Genomic DNA, 24,058 nt, shown 5'->3' on the forward strand with positions numbered 1-24,058 from the left:
AATCAATCTCCGTTCCGCCATTGTTTTTTATTACATGGAGTGTTAATATGTGTGAGATGTTCCTTTTGAGATGTTTTTTTTGCGGAATAAAGTATATTTTGTAGAACAAAAAAAATCTTATGCCAAGGTTTACAAGTTATCTGTTGAACTACATTCTAATAGGTGTGGTCACATTCCAGGTCATTTGTTTACGTTTTTGTTTCTGGAGCAACTGTTAGATGAAATGTGCTAATATGTAACCTAACTCCAGTGTGAATAACTAGAAGAGGGGAGCAGCTCCATTCCAGACCAAGGGAGCTTTGAGATTGGCTGGGCCAGATCTCTCATTTGCATATCTGATTTGGAAATACAACACTAAACCCCCTTCTTGCATGGATTTAACTTGCACTCAAGAGTCCCCTACTGTGTATTGCTACTTATTTTTTATGATAAGTGGTGATTACCAGTTGACAGGTTTTATTTGTTGAATTATAAATGTTTCTGTATTATCACCCTGAATGGCCTGTACTCACGGTTTGGTAGGGTATGTGTTTTCATTTCTTTGACCAAATGGAATTTTTGCTCTTTTAGTATTTGTCTAGAAGGCTTTCTGAAGTCAGGAAGCCCATTTATTTGGTGAAAAAAGATTCTGTATTAATATTAATATTTCTCATATAACATAAATAGGGTCTTCTATGAATAAAAAGATCTTGCACTTGGACATCTTAATAAAGCTGTGTGCTTCCATACAATCGAGCAGTTTTGATTCCTAATATTTGACCTTAGGTGTGGGAATGGGTCTTTTTTGCCATTTGATTTCCAATTGATCAGCACAGTATAGAAAATAGACCCATAAAGTAACCTCAGCAGTGACAAATGTGCAAAAAGTGATCACTTGTTTTCGCCCGCTTTCAAACTGAAACCCTTTGGTGTGTTAAGAGAATGTGATAACCACTGCACTGCGCAAGGTGGGAATGGGTGACTTGCAGAGAGTGTTGAACTTCAAGAAACGACTTCCCTCAGGAATATATTACCACATTCTGAAGAGGAGATTTTCTCCATTTCTGTAGTCTGACTTCCTCTTTTGCTAGAGAGCTGTAGAATGTGGAGTCACCTATCCAGCTCTGGGAGCAGTGTGTTACTGCCGGATGAGCACAGTAAATTAATACAGCAGAATAAACACACTGTGAGTATTTGAAGGGAATTAACAATCTTTTACGTCTCGCCATGTTCAATGCTGCTGTCATTTCTGTAATATTGTGATTATCACGTTCATCACACATGCGCAAGATCCCCTGTTTGAAATTGGACAGAAACAGGTGTCTTTTTATCTTCTCACATTTTGCACTCCCGCCAGTGTTTTATGGATCTTGTTTTGTTTTATTGCAAGAATTCGAATTTCCTGTGTCATTCATGATCACATCAAACAGCCAGCAGATCATGTCACCTTTCAGATAGTCATTCTTCTGCTTCCTAAATTTCCTAGAGACAGGTCTTTTCAGCAGAACTGACAAACGTGGCAAAGCAACCTGATAAGACCAGGTCCTAGAAGTCACTACCCAGTCAGTTACTACTGCCAAAATGCAAGCCCTTCCTCCAGCCTGAAGACGTTGATCCTACATTACTCATGAAGAAGATGTATCTACCAAACCTCAGAGAGCTGAGCTGGATCACTACCCTTCTGAATGACATTGCAGTAACACTCTACCACTCCTCTTCGTGCACTCATGCTGGAACTTTGGGAGGCTACTGCAGACAGCAGAGGTTGGATCGTACACAGAGGTTGAAATAGCTCAGCTGAGAAAGCCTTAGACTGATGCTCTAAAGGTCCCTGGTTCAATCTGGGGTTTTGGCATTTTGTTTCGTTGCGCCATTTGCTCCTCTCTGCAATACCCTGTGTCCAAAGTCACACTTCCCTTTCTCAGCCTGAATCCCAAACTAGAGTCTTTGTGTCCTTGAGTCCCTCTTTTACCGAAAAGTGATGAAGTACAGAAATAACTTAACATGTTTTGCACTCCTTATGGTGTTTTATGGTGGGACCTGTATTTCTCTATGAATTTCCTTAGTGACAGCCCATTTGTTTTCAATATATTTCTGGTGACGTTATTACAGCCGTCTCCCCTGGTGGCTTGTTTTCATATCCCACTTCTGACAATGACTTTTCTTATGTCACTTTGATAGGAGTACAATTGGAAAAAAAACTAAAATGTGTGTAGTTGTTTCCATATAAAACCTGTCTTCCATTTTATACAGTATTCCACAGGAGTGAATCAATTCCTTGTTTAATTTTGCAAATTACCCTACTGTCAAAAAATCAAAATTCCCATGTAGCCAAGGAGTTGCTGAAAAGCAACTTCACTTTGATGTTTTGTGTTGTTATAACTAATTCATCTCCTTTAAAAAAAATAGATTTCTGTAGAAGAAAGGTGTCTCACACTACAGTTTAAATTGTAAACAGGTCATAGAAAAAGCTCCTTAGCTCCCTGTCGGGAATCAAACCCCACTCTCCTGTATGACAGGCAGGGATTCTCACCATGGTTAAATTGCAACCGTAATAATATTGACAACATTAATAAATGCATATATAATTGAAATTGAAAACACATCTAACACAGCATCTTTTCTGGTTATATACCACAATGCATTGCTGATATTTGTTGTTTGCCATTTAGGTTAAATACTGTCATGTTTTTCTCAGCAATCGTCTTTTGATGCGTAAGTATAAATAATGATAATACTATTTGAATACATACAGGTCTTAATATTATTTTGATTAAAATAGGAACAAGTTATAGGTTTATTCCATGCTGAAAAAAAGAAGAAAGAGAACACAATGTTTCGGCCGTGGAGCCTTCTTCAGGTGTGAGAGAGACAGGGCAGTAGGCAAAGGTAAAGTAGCGGGAGAACAAAGGTTGGGAGGGAGGAGGAGTGAGAGGCGGGAGCAGGGGACAGAAAGAGAGGCCAATCAAGAGGTGTGAAGTCAGAATGGGTGCAGAGAGGTGTGAAATGAAACTTCCAATGAATGGAGAAAATTTAAAAGAACAGTAGTCTGTCGTTAAGGGAAGGGAGAATGTGTGATCCTAGCTGCAGAATAATTTTAGTTTCTGTGGTCTTTCTGATGTATGAGTTCGGAAAACTGTCTTTGAGAACACAGACGGAGAGATTAGAGTGGTCGTGGCCGTCAGAGGTGAAATGAGAAACAATGGGCTTGGAGAGATCTTTAATCTTCACAGCCCTGACGTGTTCTCTGAAGCGGTCTCCGAGTCTCCTTCCTGTTTCTCCAATGTAGATGGCTGGGCATTTACTGCAAGAGATACAGTAAATAAGGTTGCTGGAGATACAAGATGCTGTCTGGGTGATCCGGAATTGTCCTGAAGGGCCTTGAATGAGTGTGGTGGTGGCTGTGTACCTGCAACTAATACAGCGAGCTCTGTTGCAACGGAAAGTGCCTGGTGTGGATGGTTGTTGAGGGCGGTCAAGGGAGCTGTGAACAAGGAGGTTACGCAGATTAGGTGGTCAGCGGATATGAGATGATAGGGCGATCAGAAAAGAGGGCCCCAATGGAGGGATCATCCTGTAGGATGGAAAAGTTGTGGTTAATGGTCCTGGGGATAGGAAGTGTGTTAGGGTGGTAAGGAAGCACCAGAGGAATGCGGTTGTTACGGCGAGAGTTCCTGATCAGGTTGATGGTCTGGGGGTGTTTTTGGCTCGGGCAAGGGCCCTGTCAATCACACTGCTGGGGTATCCTCTGTTGATAAAAAATGAGTACATTTCGAGGGCTTTGAGTGGACAGTTGGTAGACAAGTGGATGTCTACAGGGGTAGTTGATAGACAAGTGGATGTCTAGAAACGGAAGAGTGGTGGAAGATATGTTAACCGTATATTTGAGGGACGGGTGGAAGTTGGTGAAATGGTGCAGGAAGAACTCAAGCTGATCGTTGGAGCATGTGGCGGCACCAACGCAGTCATCAATATATTGTTTGTAGAAGTCAGGGACATAGCCAGTGTAGGAAGCGAAGAAGCGTTCTTCTACCCAGCCGACAAAAATGTTGGCATAGCTGGGTCCCATTCTGGTGCCCATGGCAACTCCACTGACCTTTTGGTAAAAAAGATTATTGAAAGAGAATGCGTTCAGTGTGAGGACCAATTCTGCAAGGCGTACCATGGTGTGGGTGGGTGGATCAAGCACTGTGCGTTTGTCCAGCGTGTGCTTGAGGGCTGTAAGGCCGTCATTATGGGGAATGACGGTGTACAGAGATGTGATATCCATGGTAAAAATGTGGCATTCGGTACCCTGAAATTGGAAACCATTGAAAAGTTGGAGCGCGTGGTTGGTGTCTTTGATGTATGAGGGAAGATCTTCAACCAGCGGTCTCATGAGGCTGTCGAGAAAGGCTGAGATGTAAGTAGTTGGACAGTTACATGCTGATACGATGGGCCGTCCAGGGGTGTCCGGTTTGTGGATTTTGGGGAGGAGGTAAAATTGAGATACCTGTGGATGTTCCATGATGAGCCGGTTCGCCTCCTGGGGGAGCTCGTTACCGCTGATAAGAAGGGAAATGGTGGATACCACTTCCTTTTGGTAGTCAGTGGTAGGGTCCTGTTGGAGACGGAGGTAGGCAGAAGTGTCAGTTAGTTGTCTAGAGGCTTCAAAGACATATAGATCCTTATGCCACACCACAACAGCACCTCCTTTGTCCGCTGGTTTGATGACGATATCATCCCTGTTGCGGAGAGACTGGAGCGCCTGATTTTCTCCTTGGGTGAGGTTAGACCTATGTTTACTGGGTATAGAGAGTGCCTTGGGAGCTTGATTAGTGCATTGGTTGATGAAATAATCAACTGGTGGAAAACGGCCAGAGGAGGGAGTCCAACAGCTCTGTTTGGGATTAATGTTGTTAATGACATCAATAACCGGGTTGTTATCAGCTGCCTGTGAAGAGGAATTGTCGGCAAAATGTGCTCTGAGACGGATCCTGCGGTAAAAGTGGTTAAGGTCGACATTGGTCTGGGGGATGTCCAGCTTCCTTGGAACTGGTACAAAACTGAGCCCTTTGCTGAGGAGGGATCGCTCATCCTAATGTAATCGCTCATATAATCGCTCATCCTAACATGTAAATCTTTATACATGTTATTATACACATAAAGTAAACTGCATGACTAGAACCAATTCTGTTCTAATCAACCATAAGTAAGAGTAATTATAGTCAACATTTAGTTGACTAGACTAAATCAAAAGTGGGTGACTACAAAGTAACTAATAGACATTTTAGGAACAAGTACAGGTTTGTTCCATGCTGAAAAGAGAAGAAAACGCAAAGTGTCAGCTGAGGAACCTTTAACAGATGTCACATGCTGACGCAGTTACCTACTTCAACTAATAGACATTTCAATTGACTTGACTAAGACTATGATTAAATCAAAAACTAAAGTGGTGACTAAAGCGGTGTATTTTTAAGTCACCTGACTGGATAAAACCATTTCCACACTGACTGCAGCTGGAAGGTCCCTCTCTGGTGTGATTAGGTGCAGTGGCTCTATAGCTAAGGATGTATACCTGTGGGTGGAAAGTTGCTGGTTCAAATCCCACAGCTGGCAGAGAAATCCTATGCTGGTGGGCCCCTGAGCAAGGCCCTTAACCACAACTACACCAGAGATGCTGACCCCTAGCTTCTCTTCCTATCTGTGGGCCTCATAGTGAGAGTGTTGTGAGAAGACAAAATCCTAATGTGAGAAAGTGATCTTATCTTATGCGCTGGTGGTGTCTTAAGGTGATTCAGTCACTAAAACTCTTCCCACGCTGACTGCAACAATTTATTTTCAAAGTTTATTTATCAAATGCACAACAACAAGGCATGCAGCAGTAGTTGCTGGCAATGAAATGTCTTTTCTGCAAGCTCACAAAAATCACAAGAATCACAGAAATCACAAAAACACAAAAATCACAAAATTGAGATTATGAAAATAAGGTTACATAATAACAGATGTAATAGAAATTGAATAAAACTCAATATGAGTAGAGCTGCTATGTGTCCATGGTATATGCAATATATACAAGTAGTGCGGTTATGCCGAATACAGTGAAAACTGTGTGTCCATGTAGCCATTACAGGTGATTTGCTAAAGGAGCTGGAGGTTGGCTATTTAGCAGTCTGATTGCCTGGAGGTAGAAGCTGTTCCGTAGTCTGTTGGACTTGGACCGAATACTTTGGTACCGTTAACCAGATGGTAGGAGGGAAAATAGTTTGTGACTGCGATGACTGCGGTCCTTGAGAACGGACCTGGCCTTCTTCAGACATCTAGCTGAGTAGATATCCTGGATGTTTTGTAGCTCACAGCCGGTGATGAGCTGTGCTGACTTCACCACCCTCTGCAGTACTTTGCGATCCCGGGCAGAGCAGTTCCCATACCAGGCAGTGATGCAACCAGTCAGGATGCTCTCAACAGTGCACCTGTAGACGTTGGCCTGGATATGTGATGGCATGCCAAACCTCTTTAGCCTACGGAGAAAGAATAGGCGCTGCCGTGCTGTTTTGACCATGGTTTTAGTGTGGTGGGTCCAGGTTAAGTCCTCTGAGATGTTAACTCCCAGGATCTTGAAACTGCTGACCCTCTCCACTGCAGTTCCACTGATGTAGATAGGTGTGTGATCTCCTCCCTAGTGTTTTCTATTGTCTCTCTCCTGTGTGAATGCGCTGATGGGCTCTTAAGTTACTTGAAAGACTAAAACATTTCCCACACTGACTGCAGCTGAACGGTCTCTCTCCTGTGTGAACAAGCTGGTGCCTTTTTAAGTCATGTGATTGACTAAAACTCTTCCCACACTGACTGCAGCTGAATGGTTTCTCTCCTGTGTGAGTGCTCTGGTGGGCTCTTAAGTTACTTGATTTACTAAAACTATTCCCACACTGACTGCAGCTGAACAGTCTCTCTCCAGTGTGAGTGCGATTGTGGGCTAATAAGGCAGTTGAGACTCTAAAACTCTTCCCACACTGACTGCAACTGAATGGTCTCTCTCCTGTGTGAATACGCTGGTGTCTTTTTAAGTAGTGTGACTGACTAAAATGCTTCCCACACTGACAGCAGCTGAATAATTTCTCTCCTGTGTGAATGCCCTGGTGGACTATTAAGGTTCTTGACTGACTAAAACTCTTCCCACACTGACTGCAGCTGAATGGTCTCTCTCCTGTGTGAATGCGCTGGTGGACTATTAAGGCACTTGAGTCTCTAAAACTCTTCCCACACTGATTGCAGCTGAATGGTCTCTCTCCTGTGTGAATACCCTGGTGTCTTTTTAAGTTGTGTGACTGACTAAAACTCTTCCCACACTGACGGCAAGTGAAAGATTTCTCTCCTGTGCGAAGGTTTTTTGAAATGCTAGACTGACAAAAACGCTGCTCATCCCTGTGTTGTAATGGCAGTTTGTCCACTCCATCTGAGCAAGGTTTTGAGTGATTCTTCCTCATTGTCTGATCATGCTGGGGTTTCTTATTCTGCAAATCCTTCATGGAATGATTTTGCTCTCTGTTCTGAAACTGAGATTTGTTTTCTCCATCGTGTCCTTCAGTGTGCAGCTCAGCAGTCTGAATCACCTGGGGCTCCTTCTTCAGCTCTGCGGGGTCAATCAACTGGGGCTCCATGTCCTTATCTGTAAGATTAAACTCACTCAGTTCTTCTTTGAGCTCTTGTACAGAGACACAGTAAAGTTCATTACAACCTTGTGACATATTGTTCGTGTCCTGATTATTAATCTTCTCTGTAAAAGCATCACATACTAAGAGTCCAGGTGTCCCACTCTCAGGCTCCGTCTTCATCATGGGCACAGAGTCCAGATCCTCCACACTCTGTCTGGTCTCTGTGTGCTGCTCACTGAGTGTCTCTTTCCCTTCTGCAGCAGTGATCTCTGTCTCCTGCATCAGACTGGAGCTCCACTCCTCCTCCTCACTGTGCTGCTGTTCAAGAGGTGCCCTTTCCCCAGCATCAGGGAGAACACTGGCCTCTGAGCCTGAAAACACAGGACAAGAAGACAAGCCCTTTATTATAATAATAATAATAATAATAATAATAATAATAATAATAAACTTTATTATACAGATGCAGCCATTCAAAATGCACGGTACCGACGGGCACTCATGGTGCATTAGTCGGTAGTGAAAAGATTTAATAATTTAATCTCTTTACTGTGCACATTTTAATCCGCTTAGTATTGAATATTTATAGGAAATTTTACCGCTAAAGGGAAATTTTAGTAGCTGAGCATAAAAAGAAGAGGAGCAGAAGAAGGTATATAGATAGATAGAAGGTCATAAATGATATTAATTTAGGAGCATACAGTAGGCTAGTCAAACGTTCTGAGGTCAAATTCTTCCAGGACGACGGCATCGAAAATTTTTGGAGCGCCCTCTCTTTAAAGCCCTTGCCAAATATGAAGACAGTACGTACAGTTATAATTCAAACTGAATTAAAAACTACACATCCCAGTTACCATGGTGGTGCATGTGATCATTGCGTTTAACCAATGAAGGGTGAAAAATCAGTCACATGACTTTGGGGCTGAGTTTCGAAAGCTTAATCTATCAGCAACAAAGCGAAATCTATACGATAGGCTACCTCAAACTGTCAGTTACATGACTGTGTACATCGCTTAAGCCACTCCTATTTGGCATTTTAGTTATGGAGACAGGAAGACGCACCCCCCCTCCCCCTCCCTCTGAGTGCCTGACTTGTCGCCATCTTTAACCGTTCCGTTTCCGAATCACAGTAGGTACACGTACAAAAATTAGGTCATCCCAGATACAATACATATAGATTTTTGTGGTAAGAGGGAGCAAAACATCAGTATTTACCGCTAGTAATTAGTGTGAGATTTATAGTTGAAATCTGAGCCTAAATATTAAGTTAAAATCTCGACAAAGCAATGTAGGAAATACGCACACAGAAACACACAGAGAAAATAAATCCTTTCTGACATCTAAAATCAGTTTCGATCAAGGTCTCCAAAATGAACAAGAAAACATTTTCAGAGAGCAATTACGCTATGTTTATTTAGAATAAGTGATTTATGAGCAATCTAATTTCTTATTCGTTTAAAACAGTGAAATGTCAGCTGCAAAAGATCGCACCAGAGACAGCACTATCTCTGCCACTCACAGACGTTCAGGAAAGGGTGAATGAAGTCATGTCAAGTACAATACTTCGGTGATCAATAATAACAGTTGAAGGACAAGAAACAAAAGATAGTGAAAACTGAAGCTTTTTAAGGCTAAAACTAAAATTCGTCCTACAAATTAAGGCAAATATAAATTCAGGACGTTAAAGTGCTAGAGGTGTAAAAAATACAAAAATGCACAAGAGCAAAAAGTTTTAGAAATGGAGCAGGTGTTACTTTGAAATAAGCAAACAGAAAAAAGCCATGACTATACATAGTGCAGAAGAGGGATGCAGGAACACTTGCTTAGATATACAAAAAAATCACAAAAAGTGTATATTACAAAAGAACATGCAAACATGTTCATGAAAATGTACGTCCATTTCCCTTTGGGATCAATAAAGTCTTATCCATCTCTACACATGAAACAGAGTGAGGAATCAGAAACTTAGCATGCATAAAAAACAGCAATTCTGTCAGGCGTTCTTGTCCATGGAGAATGGCAAGGTGCAAGGTGCCGGGGCCGGACGGACTCCCCAAGGAATTCTACACCTGCTTCTGGGACACCCTGGCGGCAGATCTGGTGGAAGTGGCGCAGGAGATCTTCCGCCGGGGGAAACTCGGAGACACCATGAGGGAGGGCGTCATCTCCCTGCTCTTCAAGGGAGGAGACGCCGCCGACCTCAAAAACTGGAGGCCGATCACGATGCTCTGCGTGGACGTAAAGATCCTGTCCAAGCTCCTGACCGGCAGACTGAGAACCGCCCTCCCCCACATCATCCACAGCGACCAGACGTGTGGGGTGGAGGGGCGATCCGTCAGCTGGAACCTCCAGCTGACCAGAGACGCCATCGCCTGGGCCGAGGACCGGAACGTGCCCATGATGGTGGTCAGCCTGGACCAGGAGAAAGCCTTCGACAGAGTGAACCACAGCTATCTGTTCAGGGTGCTGGAACGCTTCGGTTTCAGAGAGAGTTTCAGCCGCCGGATTCAGATTCTGTACTCTGACGTGGGCAGCAGAGTGAACGTGAACGGAAACCTGGGGGATTTCATTCCCCAGGAATCCAGAGTACGACAGGGCTGCCCCCTTTCACCCCTTCTCTATGTTCTCTTCACAGAGCCCTTAGCAGAGGCGGTGAAACGGGACCCCGTCATCGACGGCCTGGAGATACCGGGAGGCACGGGGGAAACCCTGAAGATCTACCAGTACGCCGACGACACGACGCTGTTCCTGAGGTCGGACAGGGGGTTGAGGAGGGCCCTGCAGGTCATGGAGCAATACTCCAGAGCCTCGGGGTCGAAGCTCAACCGCCGAAAGAGCAAACTGAAGTTCTTCGGGCCCTGGAAGCACAGGACGACGGCACCGGACGGTCTCGAGCTCTGCATGGAGCCCCTCAGAATACTGGGGGTTTCCTTCCAGAGCCGGGACAACGAGACCAACAACTGGACCGAGAGGATCGCCAGGGTGGCTTCGTCTGGGGCGGCAGGTACGAGTTCATCACGAGAAACCGGATGTGTCAGCCGGTCGAGGAAGGGGGTCGAGATGTCCCACATTTCCCCCTGAAACTCGACTGCATCTTTTACTGCAACCTCTGCCGGGCGCTGCGGGAGCCCATCGGCCACAAGTACCAGTACTTTGTCAGGCTGTGGCTCTCCATCCCGATGAGGCACTTGGTCCAGTGGTCAAACACTGGGCCCAAGGCAGAGAGGCTACCAAAGTTCTACACCCACGCTGTCAAGTGGAGCTCTGTACAAAGAGGTGAGGGGGCATCTGGTCACTGACGAAAGGCTGCAAGTTCCCAGACAAGTCTGGGAAAGGATGCAGCCTAAAGAACTGGACAACGAACTGAAGGACCTCAACTGGATGGCCGTACACAAGAGACTGGCTACCAGAGAGGTCCTCTACAGACACTTGCTTACCAGGAACCCGCATTGCCCCCGGGACACGTGTTTCGTCGAGGAGACTCAGGAGCACGTGTTCTGGAGCTGCCCCTTCGCCAAGGCGGTGTGGGGCAGAATGGACAGCACCATGCAACTCCTGGGGACGGGTTGCGGTGCTCAGTTACCAGTATATTCTGCTGGGGCTGGCACCTACCGGACTGGACAGAGGGACGCAGTTCCTGATATGGCTTCTGCTGACCCTCACAAAAAAAGGCCTGTGGGACGCAAGGAACAATCTCATCCGGCACAACATCGAGTGGGGAGCGAGAGAGCTGGAGGAGAGGATCCTGGCGGACCTCAGGAGAAGGATGAAGCGCGACGTTGCTAAATGGGGTTTCCCCACGGCAAAGGAGCGCTGGAAAGGCCTATGGACCCTGTACAGGGATTAATGGTTTACAGCAAACGGTAGGGTTTGGAGGGACTCTCATAATAGCGCAAATCCGCCCACCCTTGCAAAGATTGATAACGGACAATCACCGCCGTTCCGCCGTTGTTTTAATTATGTGAAGTGATGATGTGTGAGATGTTTTCTTTTTGAGATGTGTTTTTTTCAGAATAAAGTATATTTTATAAGAAAAAAAATATGCGAGCTTACTGCCTCCTACGGGCTCTGTATTTGTTAGCGATACAAGACCGGCCGTGGAGAAATGAAGTGAGGAGGGTGTGTACATTAAAAGGCTCATAGCGTCCCTGGAAGGGCTCAAACCACCACCCTTTTTGTTAACAACTGAGCCACAAAGACGCATGTACAGCTTAACACTTCCCGGTCTCAGTGAAAGTGATACACTCCGTAAAATTTCCAGAGATTCATTTATTTTAAAAGGAAAATCACTAACAGCGGCCGAGATCTACTGGAGTTTTTTTCATTCTATACTGCGATTTCTGAAGGGTACCCTGTGAAAATACGAGTTTTGACGAGAAGGGATGGACATATAAGGTCAAAAGGCTTGGGGAATTGAACTTTAAGGTGAAGACTGCGGGTTCAGTAGCAGCAGAACCTGATCAGTATCAATTGACTCCGATATACTTTGAAAATGAACTTGGGGATTTAGAGTCAGACGTGCTACCGTTGCACCATGGGGTACTTAATTTAAAAAAATAGAAAAAACAATCAGTGTTCCTGGATCTGTAATTGAGAACAACACCTACACAAGAGCTGCGCATGAAGAATAAAATGTGGTCTGGGAAGAAAAGACTCTTTGGAAGAGCTGCGCTCTTCACAGATTTTTCTTTGTGAAGCTGATTTGTCTCCTTTGGGGAATTCAAAGGCACAGACAGCCGTGACTTCATGGCCCAATGGTAGCGTGTCTGACGCCAGATCAGGAGGCTGTGTGTTCAAATCATGTCGAGGTCAGCTGTTACTTTTTCAGGTTCTGCTGGTCCTGAACACGGAATTCACACCATGCAGTTGAGTTCTATCTGTACACCACATAGATAATCTAAACAAAATAGAGCAGTACAGGACACGCAGTGTGGAGCTCACACAGGCTTACAGTCTCCAGCATTGGAGTGAAGGGGGAAAAAAAGAACTTTGTTTGTTTTTTTTTTTAAGTGAAAAGGCACAGTTCACATCTGCTTAACATCACGTCCAACTTTAGAGACAGCTACATCAGATAATGGAATCCCGGAAGTTTCAGATAACTTTTTTTAATACAGGTTCAAGCAAACCTGAAAGTTAATGTGTTTCCGGACACCTTTGTTTTATTAAAAAGTGTCTGAAGCCTGAAAATGTAATTTGAAAAAAAAAACCGCTATTGGACATTAGCAGCTGCTTTTAGTAACGATTTGCTATTTCATGCTGGAAAACAAAGGAAACAGACCCAACGTTTGCTTTCAGGTGCGGTTCATTACATAATATACATTATTACTGAGGAGCTTGAATAAAATTTACACGAGCCAGGTAGAAGTCGAACCTACAATCTTATGATCCGAAACCAGACGCGTTGTTTATTAAACCGCTGGCATTACACATGACCTGAATTCCCCCATAGGGTGCTCAGCGTCGCTACTAGTTATGCACCGCTCCGTCTAAAATTTCAAAGTGAGAAACATGTGTTTTCTGATTTTTCCAATTGACTGAGAATTCAAAGAAAGACTGTTTTCTTCCACAACACCGTATAATTATCACATCCACCAAACTCTCCAAACTCTCCAGACCTTGCTGGTTGAGCAATTGCTCCGATAAATTAGGTCACGTATCATGTTAAATCATTTCTTCTCAACAGAACATTTCCTGGTGCACGTTTTCTCCATGAAAAAAAAGACATTTTTCCCTTGCACGATTTCTCGTTTTTTATCAAAGCGTACAGAAATAAAAAAGAAGAAGAAATAGTGTCGCAAAAGAACTCTGTCGCCCTTGGGAGATGTCAAACGCATTGGACATGAAAAATGCCGGATAAAAGCCAGTTCTCTTCGTTTCTCAGTGTCGGGGCTGCTATGTAAAAGAGGCAATTTGGTCTGAGAGCAGGCTCAGCGCTTACTGAACGCAGATGTCTCAGAGCGGTGTGTCCAAGTGGCTGTAAAAGGTGATGGGTGTCCTGTCACCGTAGCCTAGTTGGTTAAAGCGCTTCTCTATTAAACAAAAGAACCGAGATTCAAATCCCAGCCGTGTCTTTCTTCCTATCTTGCAGTACAGAACGTACCATTTCGGGCAATCACAAAGGGCTTGATTTCGTTAAATGCATGTGTTCATTTCCTTTCTGGAAAACTTGTTTTTTTTTAAATTCACACAGCTTGCGATAAATGAAATTCAATTCTTGGTTAACAGTGCAGAAGAAATATTACCATCTGGAAAAATAAAAGGTAAGAGATTTTTTGTAACCGAAAACTTCTGATTCGAGAAAAGACCACACCAGTCAGTCTCTGTGGTGCAATCGGTTAGCGCGTTCGGCTGTTAACCGAAAGGTTGGTGGTTCGAGTCCACCCAGGGACGGGGTTCTTTTGCGATGTAAACGTTGTCTTTAGTCGATTGGATTTTTCAGCGAAACCATAACCATTTTAATATTTGCAGGAAATGCGAGTGTTTAACACGTGTCAGGGTCACCGAGAAATGTCCAATAATGCCCAACATTGCAACTCCCCAGAAAACCATATTCACCCAAAACAAATTATCGTCGAATCTTCATTTATACTCCAGTTGAATCCTCTGCTGAAATATTTTAAAAATACAATGCAGGTTTGTTTGAGACTTGACAAGCATTGTTAAGATAGCACTGTGCAGTTGGATTTTGATATTTTGACATATTTACCTTAATTTAAAACAAATACTATACAGTCTATTGTAATTTTAAAATATGTGAGCCGAGGATGCAAAAGGGTGAAAGGGAAAGGTCAGAGGGTATAGTAAAAACGAGGTTAGGATTGGTGGAGGTGGTAGGGGTGTTGATGGTTTTTCTCTGTAGAGGATGATTGAGTTTTTTATCCTTCTCTGAAGTGAGAAATTGGAAGAGTTGGGAGTTGAAGGATCTGATGAGGTTAGTTATAAAAGGAAGTTGATGTGGAGCTGTTAGCTGTAAAACTTCCTAACATCTTTGATGTTGTCATCAAAGATAAACTGCAGTAAGCAAAGATAAAGAAAATTATCTTTGTTTACTGACCTGTCTTTCTCACACCTGAAGAAGGCTCCACGGCCAACATGTTATGTTTCCTTTCTTCTCTTTTCAGCATGGAATAACCTTTTACTTGTTCATTTGCAGCCTACGCATGCTGACACAGCTACTCACCTGATATATAACATTCCTATAATCGCAACTATGAATGTCCACTGTGGGTATTTTTTCCATTATTTATTTTGGCATTGAAGCATATTTTATGTAATACCGAAGTGTCATAATCACTGAAAAACATTTTTTCATTTAGAAAGAATTAAAAAAATATAAATCACTATGAATTACATTTAACCTGTTCTGATCTAGGTTTTCTATATACTTTACCATGCCATGTTCAGAATGTCACAACGCAGAAATGCAACAGAAGTTTTGTAATTACAAATCTTCTCTTACCTTAGTGTCAGAATACTAAGATGTTTTGGTAACGAGTAAGGAGGGAAAAAGTAATTCAGCAGAAGGGGTGCTATTTTGTTGACTATAAATCCTCACATGCCATGTTCAGAGGGTCATATTAAAAAAAGGTACAGTAAATTTTCTTATACTTCATGATTTTCATAATTTGTTACATTGTGTCTCACACCTTTGTGTCAGAATTCTGAGATGTTTTTTTCTAAACGGGGGCCATCGCAATACAACAGAAAGAGCAATTAGCTTTTCCCTATGAATTCTCTCATACCATATTCAGAGGGTCATATCTTAAAAATGGTACAGCAACATTTCCTGAAGTTCAGGATTTTGAGAGTCTGTTACATTGTGTCTCACACCTCAGTGGCAGAATTGTGAGACGATTTTATAATCAGGAGGGAGGGTCATAGCAATAAGCAGAAAGTGTCATCACCCTTTGCTCATCCTCCGTTAACCATATATTCTCATATGCCATGTTCTAAATGTCCCATTGTAAACTGCTATAATAACATTTCTTGCAAAATGCAAGATTTTGAGACTTCACGTTTTGCCTTTGTCTTATTTACTTGTTGTCTAACATGCCAGTTTGTGTTATTGTGAGTTTTGAAAATTGGTTTTCGATTTTCTGAAATGTGTTTCATATAAAAATGCAATTTGGATAATCATTACTTACATATTCCCCTTTACTGAGGATATGTGCAGTAATCCACTCGGATTAGTATTTTTAAAAATTACTATAGAGAGCCATCTACAGGCGAAAGGCGGCATAACATCACAGCAGCAGCATTTAAGGTGGAACAAAAAACGCGAATAAGAAACTGGCGAATAAGCAGCCAACTTCAGCCTCGGTAATGCAATAGGATTGGGTGAGGTAGAAAAATATTTCTTCCTCTGAATCCAAACATTTTTGTAGGTGTTCTAGGACTTCTCGCCTCAGATAAAGCTGCCAATACATCACTTATTTTGACTCTATCAATATCAGCAGTGTTATCAGTACTGAGCCCTAAGTGTAGGTCCTGTCATCATATAAAAACTTGAATGTATCGACTGCATTCACCTGAAAAAATCTGATAAAATTGAAAAATACATCGGAAACAAATTTGCTTGTTTTTTTTCAGATCCAGAAGAGAATCATCATGAGACTCAAAACAGACCTGTTAGTAGTATAAAGCGACACCTTTCGTCAAACTTTTGACAGGTACCACGCCCCCTTTTCCAGCCAATGGTAGTCTGCGGTGGTTGGCTGTCCCGCCCCCTTGCCAGCCAATGGCGTGTTGTTATTTGTGCATGTCCCACCCCCTCAGGAGCCAATGGTGTGTCGTTGTTGGAACTCCCGCCTCCCCCCCAGCCGGTCGGTCCGGAGCCTCAGGGTCCCAAAGCCCCAAGGCAGTGCATCCCTCGCTTTAGGTGTGTGAAAGTGTGTATTGGTTTGTAAGGGGACCATGTCTGCCGTGGGGTTGAGTGCGCTCTATTATAACCCTAGGAAATCGGGTAGTTACGGCGGCGCAGGGAGTCTGGTGCGGGCCGCGAGATCCCGGGGTGTGAGCGGCGCTAGCTAGCCGTGGCCGGGTGGCCGAGTGGTTGTCCGGCCAGGCTGCTTATACGCTGCACAAGCTGAGTCTCAAAAGCAGCAGGGGTGCAAGCACACACACACACACTGACTGCGTAAAGTCTCACGGAAAGAATTCGCAGGACAAACACCATGTGAAATGTGAACCGCTTTATTTCAACAGGGGTTTTCAAACACCGAAACAGCGCAGCAGCACTTTTTACACAAGTTACAGACTCCAGTTTGCAAGTATGTGAAATGTGAACCGCTTTATTTCAAGTGGGGGTTTTCAAACACTGAAACAACGCAGCACACACGCGTTACTGGCTCCTGTTTGCATTCAACAATTAAATGTTGGTGCGGAAAATTAGTTCGGTACACGTAACCACCACCCCAACATTGCTGAGAAACTTTGCGGCATCTGAAAAAGCATTCATAAACCCCTTCCGCTCCCCGTGTCTAAAGCCATGCGAACCACACTGGGCGATCTGATCTAGCAGGGCAAAAAAATTTGCCTGCGTAATCAGCGGGATGGTGTTACCACAGGTTCTGTGCAAAAGACGCTGTATTTTGGAATACACACTGTAGAACCCCCCAGTGTTGTTTTCTGTTTGGGAGTGTTAAAAAACCTTATTTTAAAACTGCTTAGCTTTTAAAGTTAAAAGCGACTGGTCTGTGCGCGGGTCTATAGGCCGTTAACCACGCCGCTTGACCCAGTAGCGCCACCACAGCCGTAAAGGAAACCGGTGTAACAACATGTCCGTGTAACTTGTTCCATTCACCTGCAGCCCTGTGTGTAAGGATGCACCACATGTGTGGCGTTTTTATCATAGTTATCGTAGTTTTCTGATTTTAACAGTTTAGATTTCATTGATTGTTGTGTTGAAAAGTCTTTTATTTTTAACACCGTGTAGTTTTCTGATTTTGAGATGTGGATTATTGGCGTGGTAATAAAAAATCTTTTATTTTTTCACACAGCCGCTGTATCGACGAGCGGCGAAACAAATGTGGCGGAAACGTTGGACCCTAAGGTGGTGACTGCATCGGAGACGGCTGTTAAGACCCTGACCAAAGCCAGACGTGTCAAACCTGCGGAGAAAAATCATAACGCGCCTAAAGACTTGGTGTTGGGTGATGTGCTAGATTCAGTGCGCGGTATTACACAGTCACTATCAACGGCGATCAGTAATGAGGTGGCCAAAAAACGAGCTTTAGAGCATCTAAGAGCGGTTTTAGCCGGTGTACAGACCTTGTTTCCAAAACAGATCCAGGTTTTCATCGCTAACCTCTTAGATATAATTTCTACAGAAGATGTCGCTCTAAGCTCAGGATTTCAGACCATGATGATGATATTTCATGCTTCATTGGTGCAAAACCCCGGTGATAAATGACTAAACATGCGGTCTAAAAAGTGTTTAAAAGACCGAGCACTTGCCAACAGCAAGCGTTTGTACATAAATAAAAGAATTAAACTGGCAAAAGCATGTTTGTTGCGTCGTCAAAGATTCAGAGAGAGGCATCAGATTTCCCAAGGGCCGCCCGAACCACACAATGAGAATGCCGTGGTAGAAAATAACTTAAGGCCCGAGGTTGTTGTAGCAGAACAGGATGTCGGTAACCGAGAACCGGTTGTACTGAACGATCTGAATCAGGTTAGTGGCGGTGCAGGGGCGAATAGAGACCCCTTAGTTTTCCTGGAGCGTATACATAGTTATAACAGGTCTTATAATAATTTTAGAGCAACAGAGCACCATGAAGAATTTCGTTTTGTTCATCTCGACAGAATAACCTCGTATGTACAGGCTATAGACGCTGTGCATGGTGCAGTCCAGAGAATATTGGATGAACTTTCTCCAAACATCGGGGCAAATGATTTTGTATAGCTGCGTTTGACTGCGGGTGGTTTTAACAAGCCCTTGTTCTCACGCAGGAGACATCCCGGAGAATTAAATGCTGCCGATTTTTTAAGCCACATCGGACCTCTTACAGAGCCACACAGAGGTTCTCACCGATGACAGCCACCGCTTAGTGGTGACGATAGTTAGGAATATGCAGGGGGGTGCCCGCCGAAGATTTAAATCCGTTCTGTACAGCCGGGTAATTGCTCAGAAAAAAGCGCACCTTATCGACTTACATTACACGGACGGTAATCTGTGTTTCGCCGGGTGTGTGTACGGTTTGTTGAATGAGGGTTGTACCGATGGGGAAATGTTACAGGGCGCTAAACGAATGCACAAAGAGTTGGGTTTTCCAGAGAATCGGAAAATTAGTTTGTCAGACATTACCGCTTTTGAAAAACATTTAAAGGTGGTCATTAAAATTTTGTACCACGACCAGGGTGATTGGAAATATTTTACAACGGGGCCCACACCACCAAATTTCTAAAATACTTTTTGTTCTACTGCATGAAGAGCATTTTTATGGGGTTTTAAATATTAAAGCTTTTGTGGGGGCGGCGTATTTTTGCACTAACTGCCATGCGGCGTATAGCCACAAGAACGCACATGCCTGTGTTAAAGCTTGTAAAACCTGTTTAGATCCCCACTGTTGCAAAATTGATGCCAAAATTCAGAATTGCCCGGCCTGTAAGGTCTTTTGTCGTAGCTCTCAGTGTTTGGCGAGACACTTGCGGAATGCGGCGACGGGTGTGAGTAAGTGTGAGCGCAGGGTCTTTTGTGAGAAATGTGGGGTTTATAACCTCGCAAGTCCCAAATGTAAAGAGAAACTGCTCGCGTTGTAACAACGTGATCGACACCCTAGACACACATTTGTGCTACATACCGCCTTTGGACAACCCCTAAATTTCAAACAAGTACATTTTTTTCAACTTTGAATGCAAGCAAGAAACGGGGACACACATACCAAATTACGTCCACGCCCTTCATATTGACAATAAACGAAGCTGGGAATTTTATGGTGAAACTTGTCTAAAGGATTTTGTGTGTAAATTTATTGATAGACGTTTTGAAAACCATACGTTCATATCGCACAATGGCAAGGGATATGACAATTACCTAGTAATCAGACAGTTGTTAGCTGAAAAGATGGATGTTGAACTAATTAATCAGGGTGGCAAGATAATGTGTATGACTGTAAAAAGCTCTGAACATCAGATTTGTCGATTCTTTAAACGTTCTACCTATGAAATTAAGCAAACTGCCGGCCGCCATGGGGTTCCCTGGGGCTAAGGGGAATTTTCCACACTTGATGAACACTTCAGAAAACCAAAATTATGCCAGAACTTTACGGCATTAACTACATGCTGCCGAGCGAGAAAGCCGAGTTTTTGGTTTGGTAAGAACAATGCAGGGGAAGTGTGTTTAACTTACAGAGAGTTGAAACGTTACTGCCAGTTGGATGTGGCAATTCTAAGAGAAGGCTGTATCAGGTTTCGGGACGAGGTCATGAATATGACCAGACAGACACGCGTGACTGAGTCAGGGGCCGCCTGCGTTGTGTGCATCGACCCCTTTCAGTTTGTGACCATCGCTAGTGTCTGCATGGCTATGTTCAGACTTATGTTTTTACAGGAAGAGACGATTGCGTTGCTACCCCATGAAAATTACCACCGGCAGCAAAAATGATTTTCTACACCCAGCATTCAATGGCTTATGTACATCGAACACACAGAGCCCGTTAAAATCCAACACGCGTTAACCACGGCCGGTGAGTTCAAGGTTGGCCCATATTTTGTGGATGGTTATGCTGTAATTGACGGAGTGCCGACAGCCTTTGAGTTCAACGGTTGTTTTTTTCACGGTTGTAGCGTTTGTTATTGTGAAAACGATTTTAATCCGCTGACAAACACTACTTTTGGTTGGTTGTACAGAAAGACGATGGTTAAAATTAATTTTCTCAAAATGAGGTTTTAACGTGCGTGTTTCGTGGGAGCAAGAGTTCAGAGACATGCTTGTTGAAAATGGAGACTTGGGTAAATTTCTAACAGCTGCGCAGTTACCAGAGCCTCTGCAACCGCATGAGTCGCTTTTTGGGGGGAGAACAAATGCGATTTGTTTGTATTACACAGCGCAGCCCGGTGAAAAAATTCATTACTATGATTTCACCAGTCTGTATCCGTTTGTGAACAAAACTAAAAAATAAAAAAATACCCACTGGGGCACCCCCGAATAATATATAACAACTTTGGAGATTTAAAACGGTATTTCGGTTTAGTGAAGGTGAAAGTTTACCCACCCAGACGTTTGTACTTTCCAGTTCTTCCAACCAAAATTGACAAAAAACTGTCAACACTGTCGTACATGTGGTGAAACAAAACAGACCACCCCCTGTGAGCACAGTGATGAAGATCGCGCCTTGACTGGTGTCTGGTGCACCCCGGAATTACAGATGGCCTTAGATCTGGGGTATAGAGTGTGTAAAATGTACGAAATTAGGCATTTCGAAAAGGCCTCACACGATCTTTTTACCGACTATATCAAACTGCATCTGAAAGGGAAACAGGGAGCTTCGGGGTTTCCAGAGTGGTGTACGGATGTTGCGAAACAACAAAGATATATCAGCGAATATTATGAAAAAGAGGGTGTCCGGCTGGACCCCGGCAACATTAAAAAGAATCCGGCCAAAAGACAGCTTTCAAAAATTGCCTTGAACAGTTTGTGGGGGGAAGTACAGACAAAGAGACAATTTACCACAGACCACCATTGTGAGAAACCCCGATTAATTGTTCAGGTACTTATTTACGCCATATCATGAGCTGACCAGCGAAATCGATGCTGGACAACACATCAAGTTTGTATCAACAGGGCCCAAGTCGTATGGGTACAAGCTGTCTGGTGGGAAAGCCTGTTCACATTGAGCGTAATAATGGTGAAAATGTTAACTTTGAGAGTCTGCGGGACTTGGTTTTTGACTATGGCGTTAACCCTTATGCTGAGTGCCGGGAATTTAAACATTTCTATTCAACAGCCGATGATCGTGCGTGTTAAAAAGGATTGGCACATTGAGAGCCGGACCTTAAAGAAAACCCAAAAGGTGGTGTACGACAAGCGGGTGCTGCAAGAAAATTTGACATCATTGCCCTACGGATATTAACACGATGGATGTCAGGTTAAAACACCCTTTTTCAAGCATTTTGTCCAGACCCTCGAATTGCGGTAAAAGTTATTTTATAAAACAGCTCTTGGAGAACGGTGATACCGTTATGACTCGTAAACCCGAAAACATAGTCTGGTGTTACAGCTGCTGGCAACCTCTATCCGCTGAGTTGCTTGTGAAATTTCCATACATTCAGTTTATAGAAGGACTACCGACGTCGTTTTCCGACGACCAGCTACTGCCACCGGGTAGAGTAAATTTGATTATAGTTGATGATTTGATGGAGTCTGCGTGTGAAAATAATGAGATAGAAAAAGCTTTAACCAAATACGTACACCACCGAAACCTCAGCATCATGTATATGATCATGTATATCATCCAAAATGTGTTTTGTCAAAGCCGGAAAAGTAGAACCGTAGCGTTAGATACAAATTCCATGGTGCTGTTTAAAAACCCTAGAGATAAACTACAGATTATAACCCTGTCCCGGCAGATGTACCCTGGTAAAGCCAAATTTTATTTGGAAGCGTTCAATGACGCTACTAAAAAACCTTTCGGTTACTTGTTGGTGGATTTAAATGCCGACACCCCAGAAGACTATCGCTTGCGAACAAGTCTTTCCCCCCCAGATGTACCCACGTCTTATGTATTTAAAAAAAAAAATTAAAGTCAGTGATCTTGCAACCATAGACTCAGTAAAAAAAAAACACATTCGGTCCGTCGACATGTCTTCACGAGTTCAGTGAAACCTGACTCTTACATTTTCTGGTGAAAGCCAGCCCCAGTCAGCGGAAACCTATTCTCTGTGGGGCTTCAGGTGATCTTGTACAGGCAATAGCTAAAATCACCTTGAACACCTTGAAAGGGAACATACCGTTATCTGCTTAGCAGTTTGGGACCCTGAAGAGAAAGCATAAGCTTTTAAAGACTGTCAAAAGGGTCTTCCCAGTGGGCATTGATTCGTCGAATATACGTATATTTACGGCGAAATTACGTCTATACGTATATATACACGTCGCCAAACCATCGTTGAACTCACTGTAGTCTCTCATGTTCACCAAGTCGGCCTGCCACTGCCAGTCCATTTCAGGTACCAGCGTCCTGTTTCTCTTAAAGCTCACACGCCGCCACACGTGGCGCTCACACCTGTGGAAGTCATGGCCCTCAACAGACTCCCCACGCTGCCGTAACTCCCCGCTTCCTTAGGGTTATAATAGAGCGCGCTCAACCCCGTGGCAGACATGATCGCCTTCCAACCCTCGTCACTAATATGTGCTTTTTCGAGGGGAATGCGGTGGCGGGTATTTGGACCTTGAGGCTCAGGACTGCTCAGTGGGGGAAGGCGGGACATCCGCTCCACAATGACACACCATTGGCTCGGGTGGAGGGAGGGACAGCTGACCATAACAACACACCATTGGTTGAAAAGGGGGCTGGACATCCGCCCACCACAGCCTCCCATTGGCTGAAAAAGGGGGCATGGTATCTGTCAAAAAGTTTGACGAAAGGCATCGCTTTATACTACTTACAGGTCTTACTTAATATTATTTTGATTAAAAATAGTATTTTAATAAGCAATAAATGGCACATAAAATAGTTTGAAAGAGAAGACCACATAAAATCAACTACAAATGTGGGAACTTGTAAGATTATAAATTGCATGTAGCACATTAGCAACACTACAGTAATGCTAATATAACAATAGTATAAGAAAATCCTGATCCAATTCCTTTCAAATGTTGATACAAAATGTGAATGACTTCAGAAGTGGGTATTGGGTCTCCTGATGGAGATCAGAGATGAACTGAGATGTGTGGGAAGGTGTACAGAACCGTTAGACTCCCAGTTCCACATCAAGAGGCTGAGCACAATGGATGAGTTCTGTACACACGAGTGAGTCCTTGCTGCTGGTATGATATTACTGTATATTCTCTCTGGTGTAGAAAATATTCACTAGTATTCTAGGTTACAGATGGGTCATAATTTGACAGCCTACATTTGATTAATAGGATCCATCTCTGGCATACTTTCTTATTTTTAGTTTATAATGTATAATATTACTTATCTTTTAATGCCAAAATAAAGTGTTTTACATAATGTTCTATGTTCTAAAACGTTACTACAATTTAACTTTGAAATATGGTGACTTTGTATTCTAAGACTGAGCAAATACTGCAGAAAAGTGCAGTTAATATGTAAAAATGTGTTAGTTCCATTGAGTAGTCATGGGTAATGTGTATGTCTGATTAGTTGATTGATGAAGATCCAGTAGTAAAAAAACTTCTAATATTATTTCAAATATATTATTTCCAAATAAACCAACTTTGGAGAGTAGGTGGCAGTGATGTCAGAGGGAGTGTGTTCACAGTGTTG

The 24,058-nt window shown here is 43.3% G+C and overlaps 1 protein-coding gene and 2 non-coding genes across 3 annotated transcripts; 2 read left to right on the top strand and 1 right to left on the bottom strand.

The window, feature by feature from the left end:
- Window positions 1–550: 550 nt before the first annotated feature.
- Window positions 551–608, top strand: LOC148668449 (U7 small nuclear RNA). Its single transcript, XR_015938910.1, has one exon. It is a non-coding gene; the product is annotated as a U7 small nuclear RNA (small nuclear RNA).
- Window positions 609–5,787: 5,179 nt separating this feature from the next.
- Window positions 5,788–7,859, bottom strand: LOC148668450 (uncharacterized). Its single transcript, XM_088632519.1, has 2 exons — window positions 7,755–7,859; window positions 5,788–7,627 (listed from the first exon to the last, which is right to left on the bottom strand). The coding sequence occupies exon 2, from the start codon at window positions 7,617–7,619 to the stop codon at window positions 6,648–6,650; it is 972 nt and encodes a 323-aa protein (XP_088488645.1). The 5' UTR covers window positions 7,620–7,627; window positions 7,755–7,859; the 3' UTR covers window positions 5,788–6,647.
- Window positions 7,860–13,926: 6,067 nt separating this feature from the next.
- On the top strand, window positions 13,927–14,000 carry trnan-guu (transfer RNA asparagine (anticodon GUU)). The gene has a single exon. It is a non-coding gene; the product is annotated as a tRNA-Asn (tRNA).
- Window positions 14,001–24,058: the final 10,058 nt, after the last annotated feature.

The sequence above is a fragment of the Lepisosteus platostomus genome, chromosome 5 (assembly GCF_059453375.1).
Source record: "Lepisosteus platostomus isolate fLepPlt1 chromosome 5, fLepPlt1.hap1, whole genome shotgun sequence".
Lineage (NCBI taxonomy): Eukaryota > Metazoa > Chordata > Actinopteri > Semionotiformes > Lepisosteidae > Lepisosteus > Lepisosteus platostomus.

Coding starts and splice junctions, on each gene's coding strand:
- LOC148668450 (XM_088632519.1), bottom strand. CDS start 7,619: ATGGAGCCCCAGTTGATTGACCCCGCAGAGCTGAAGAAGGAGCCCCAG.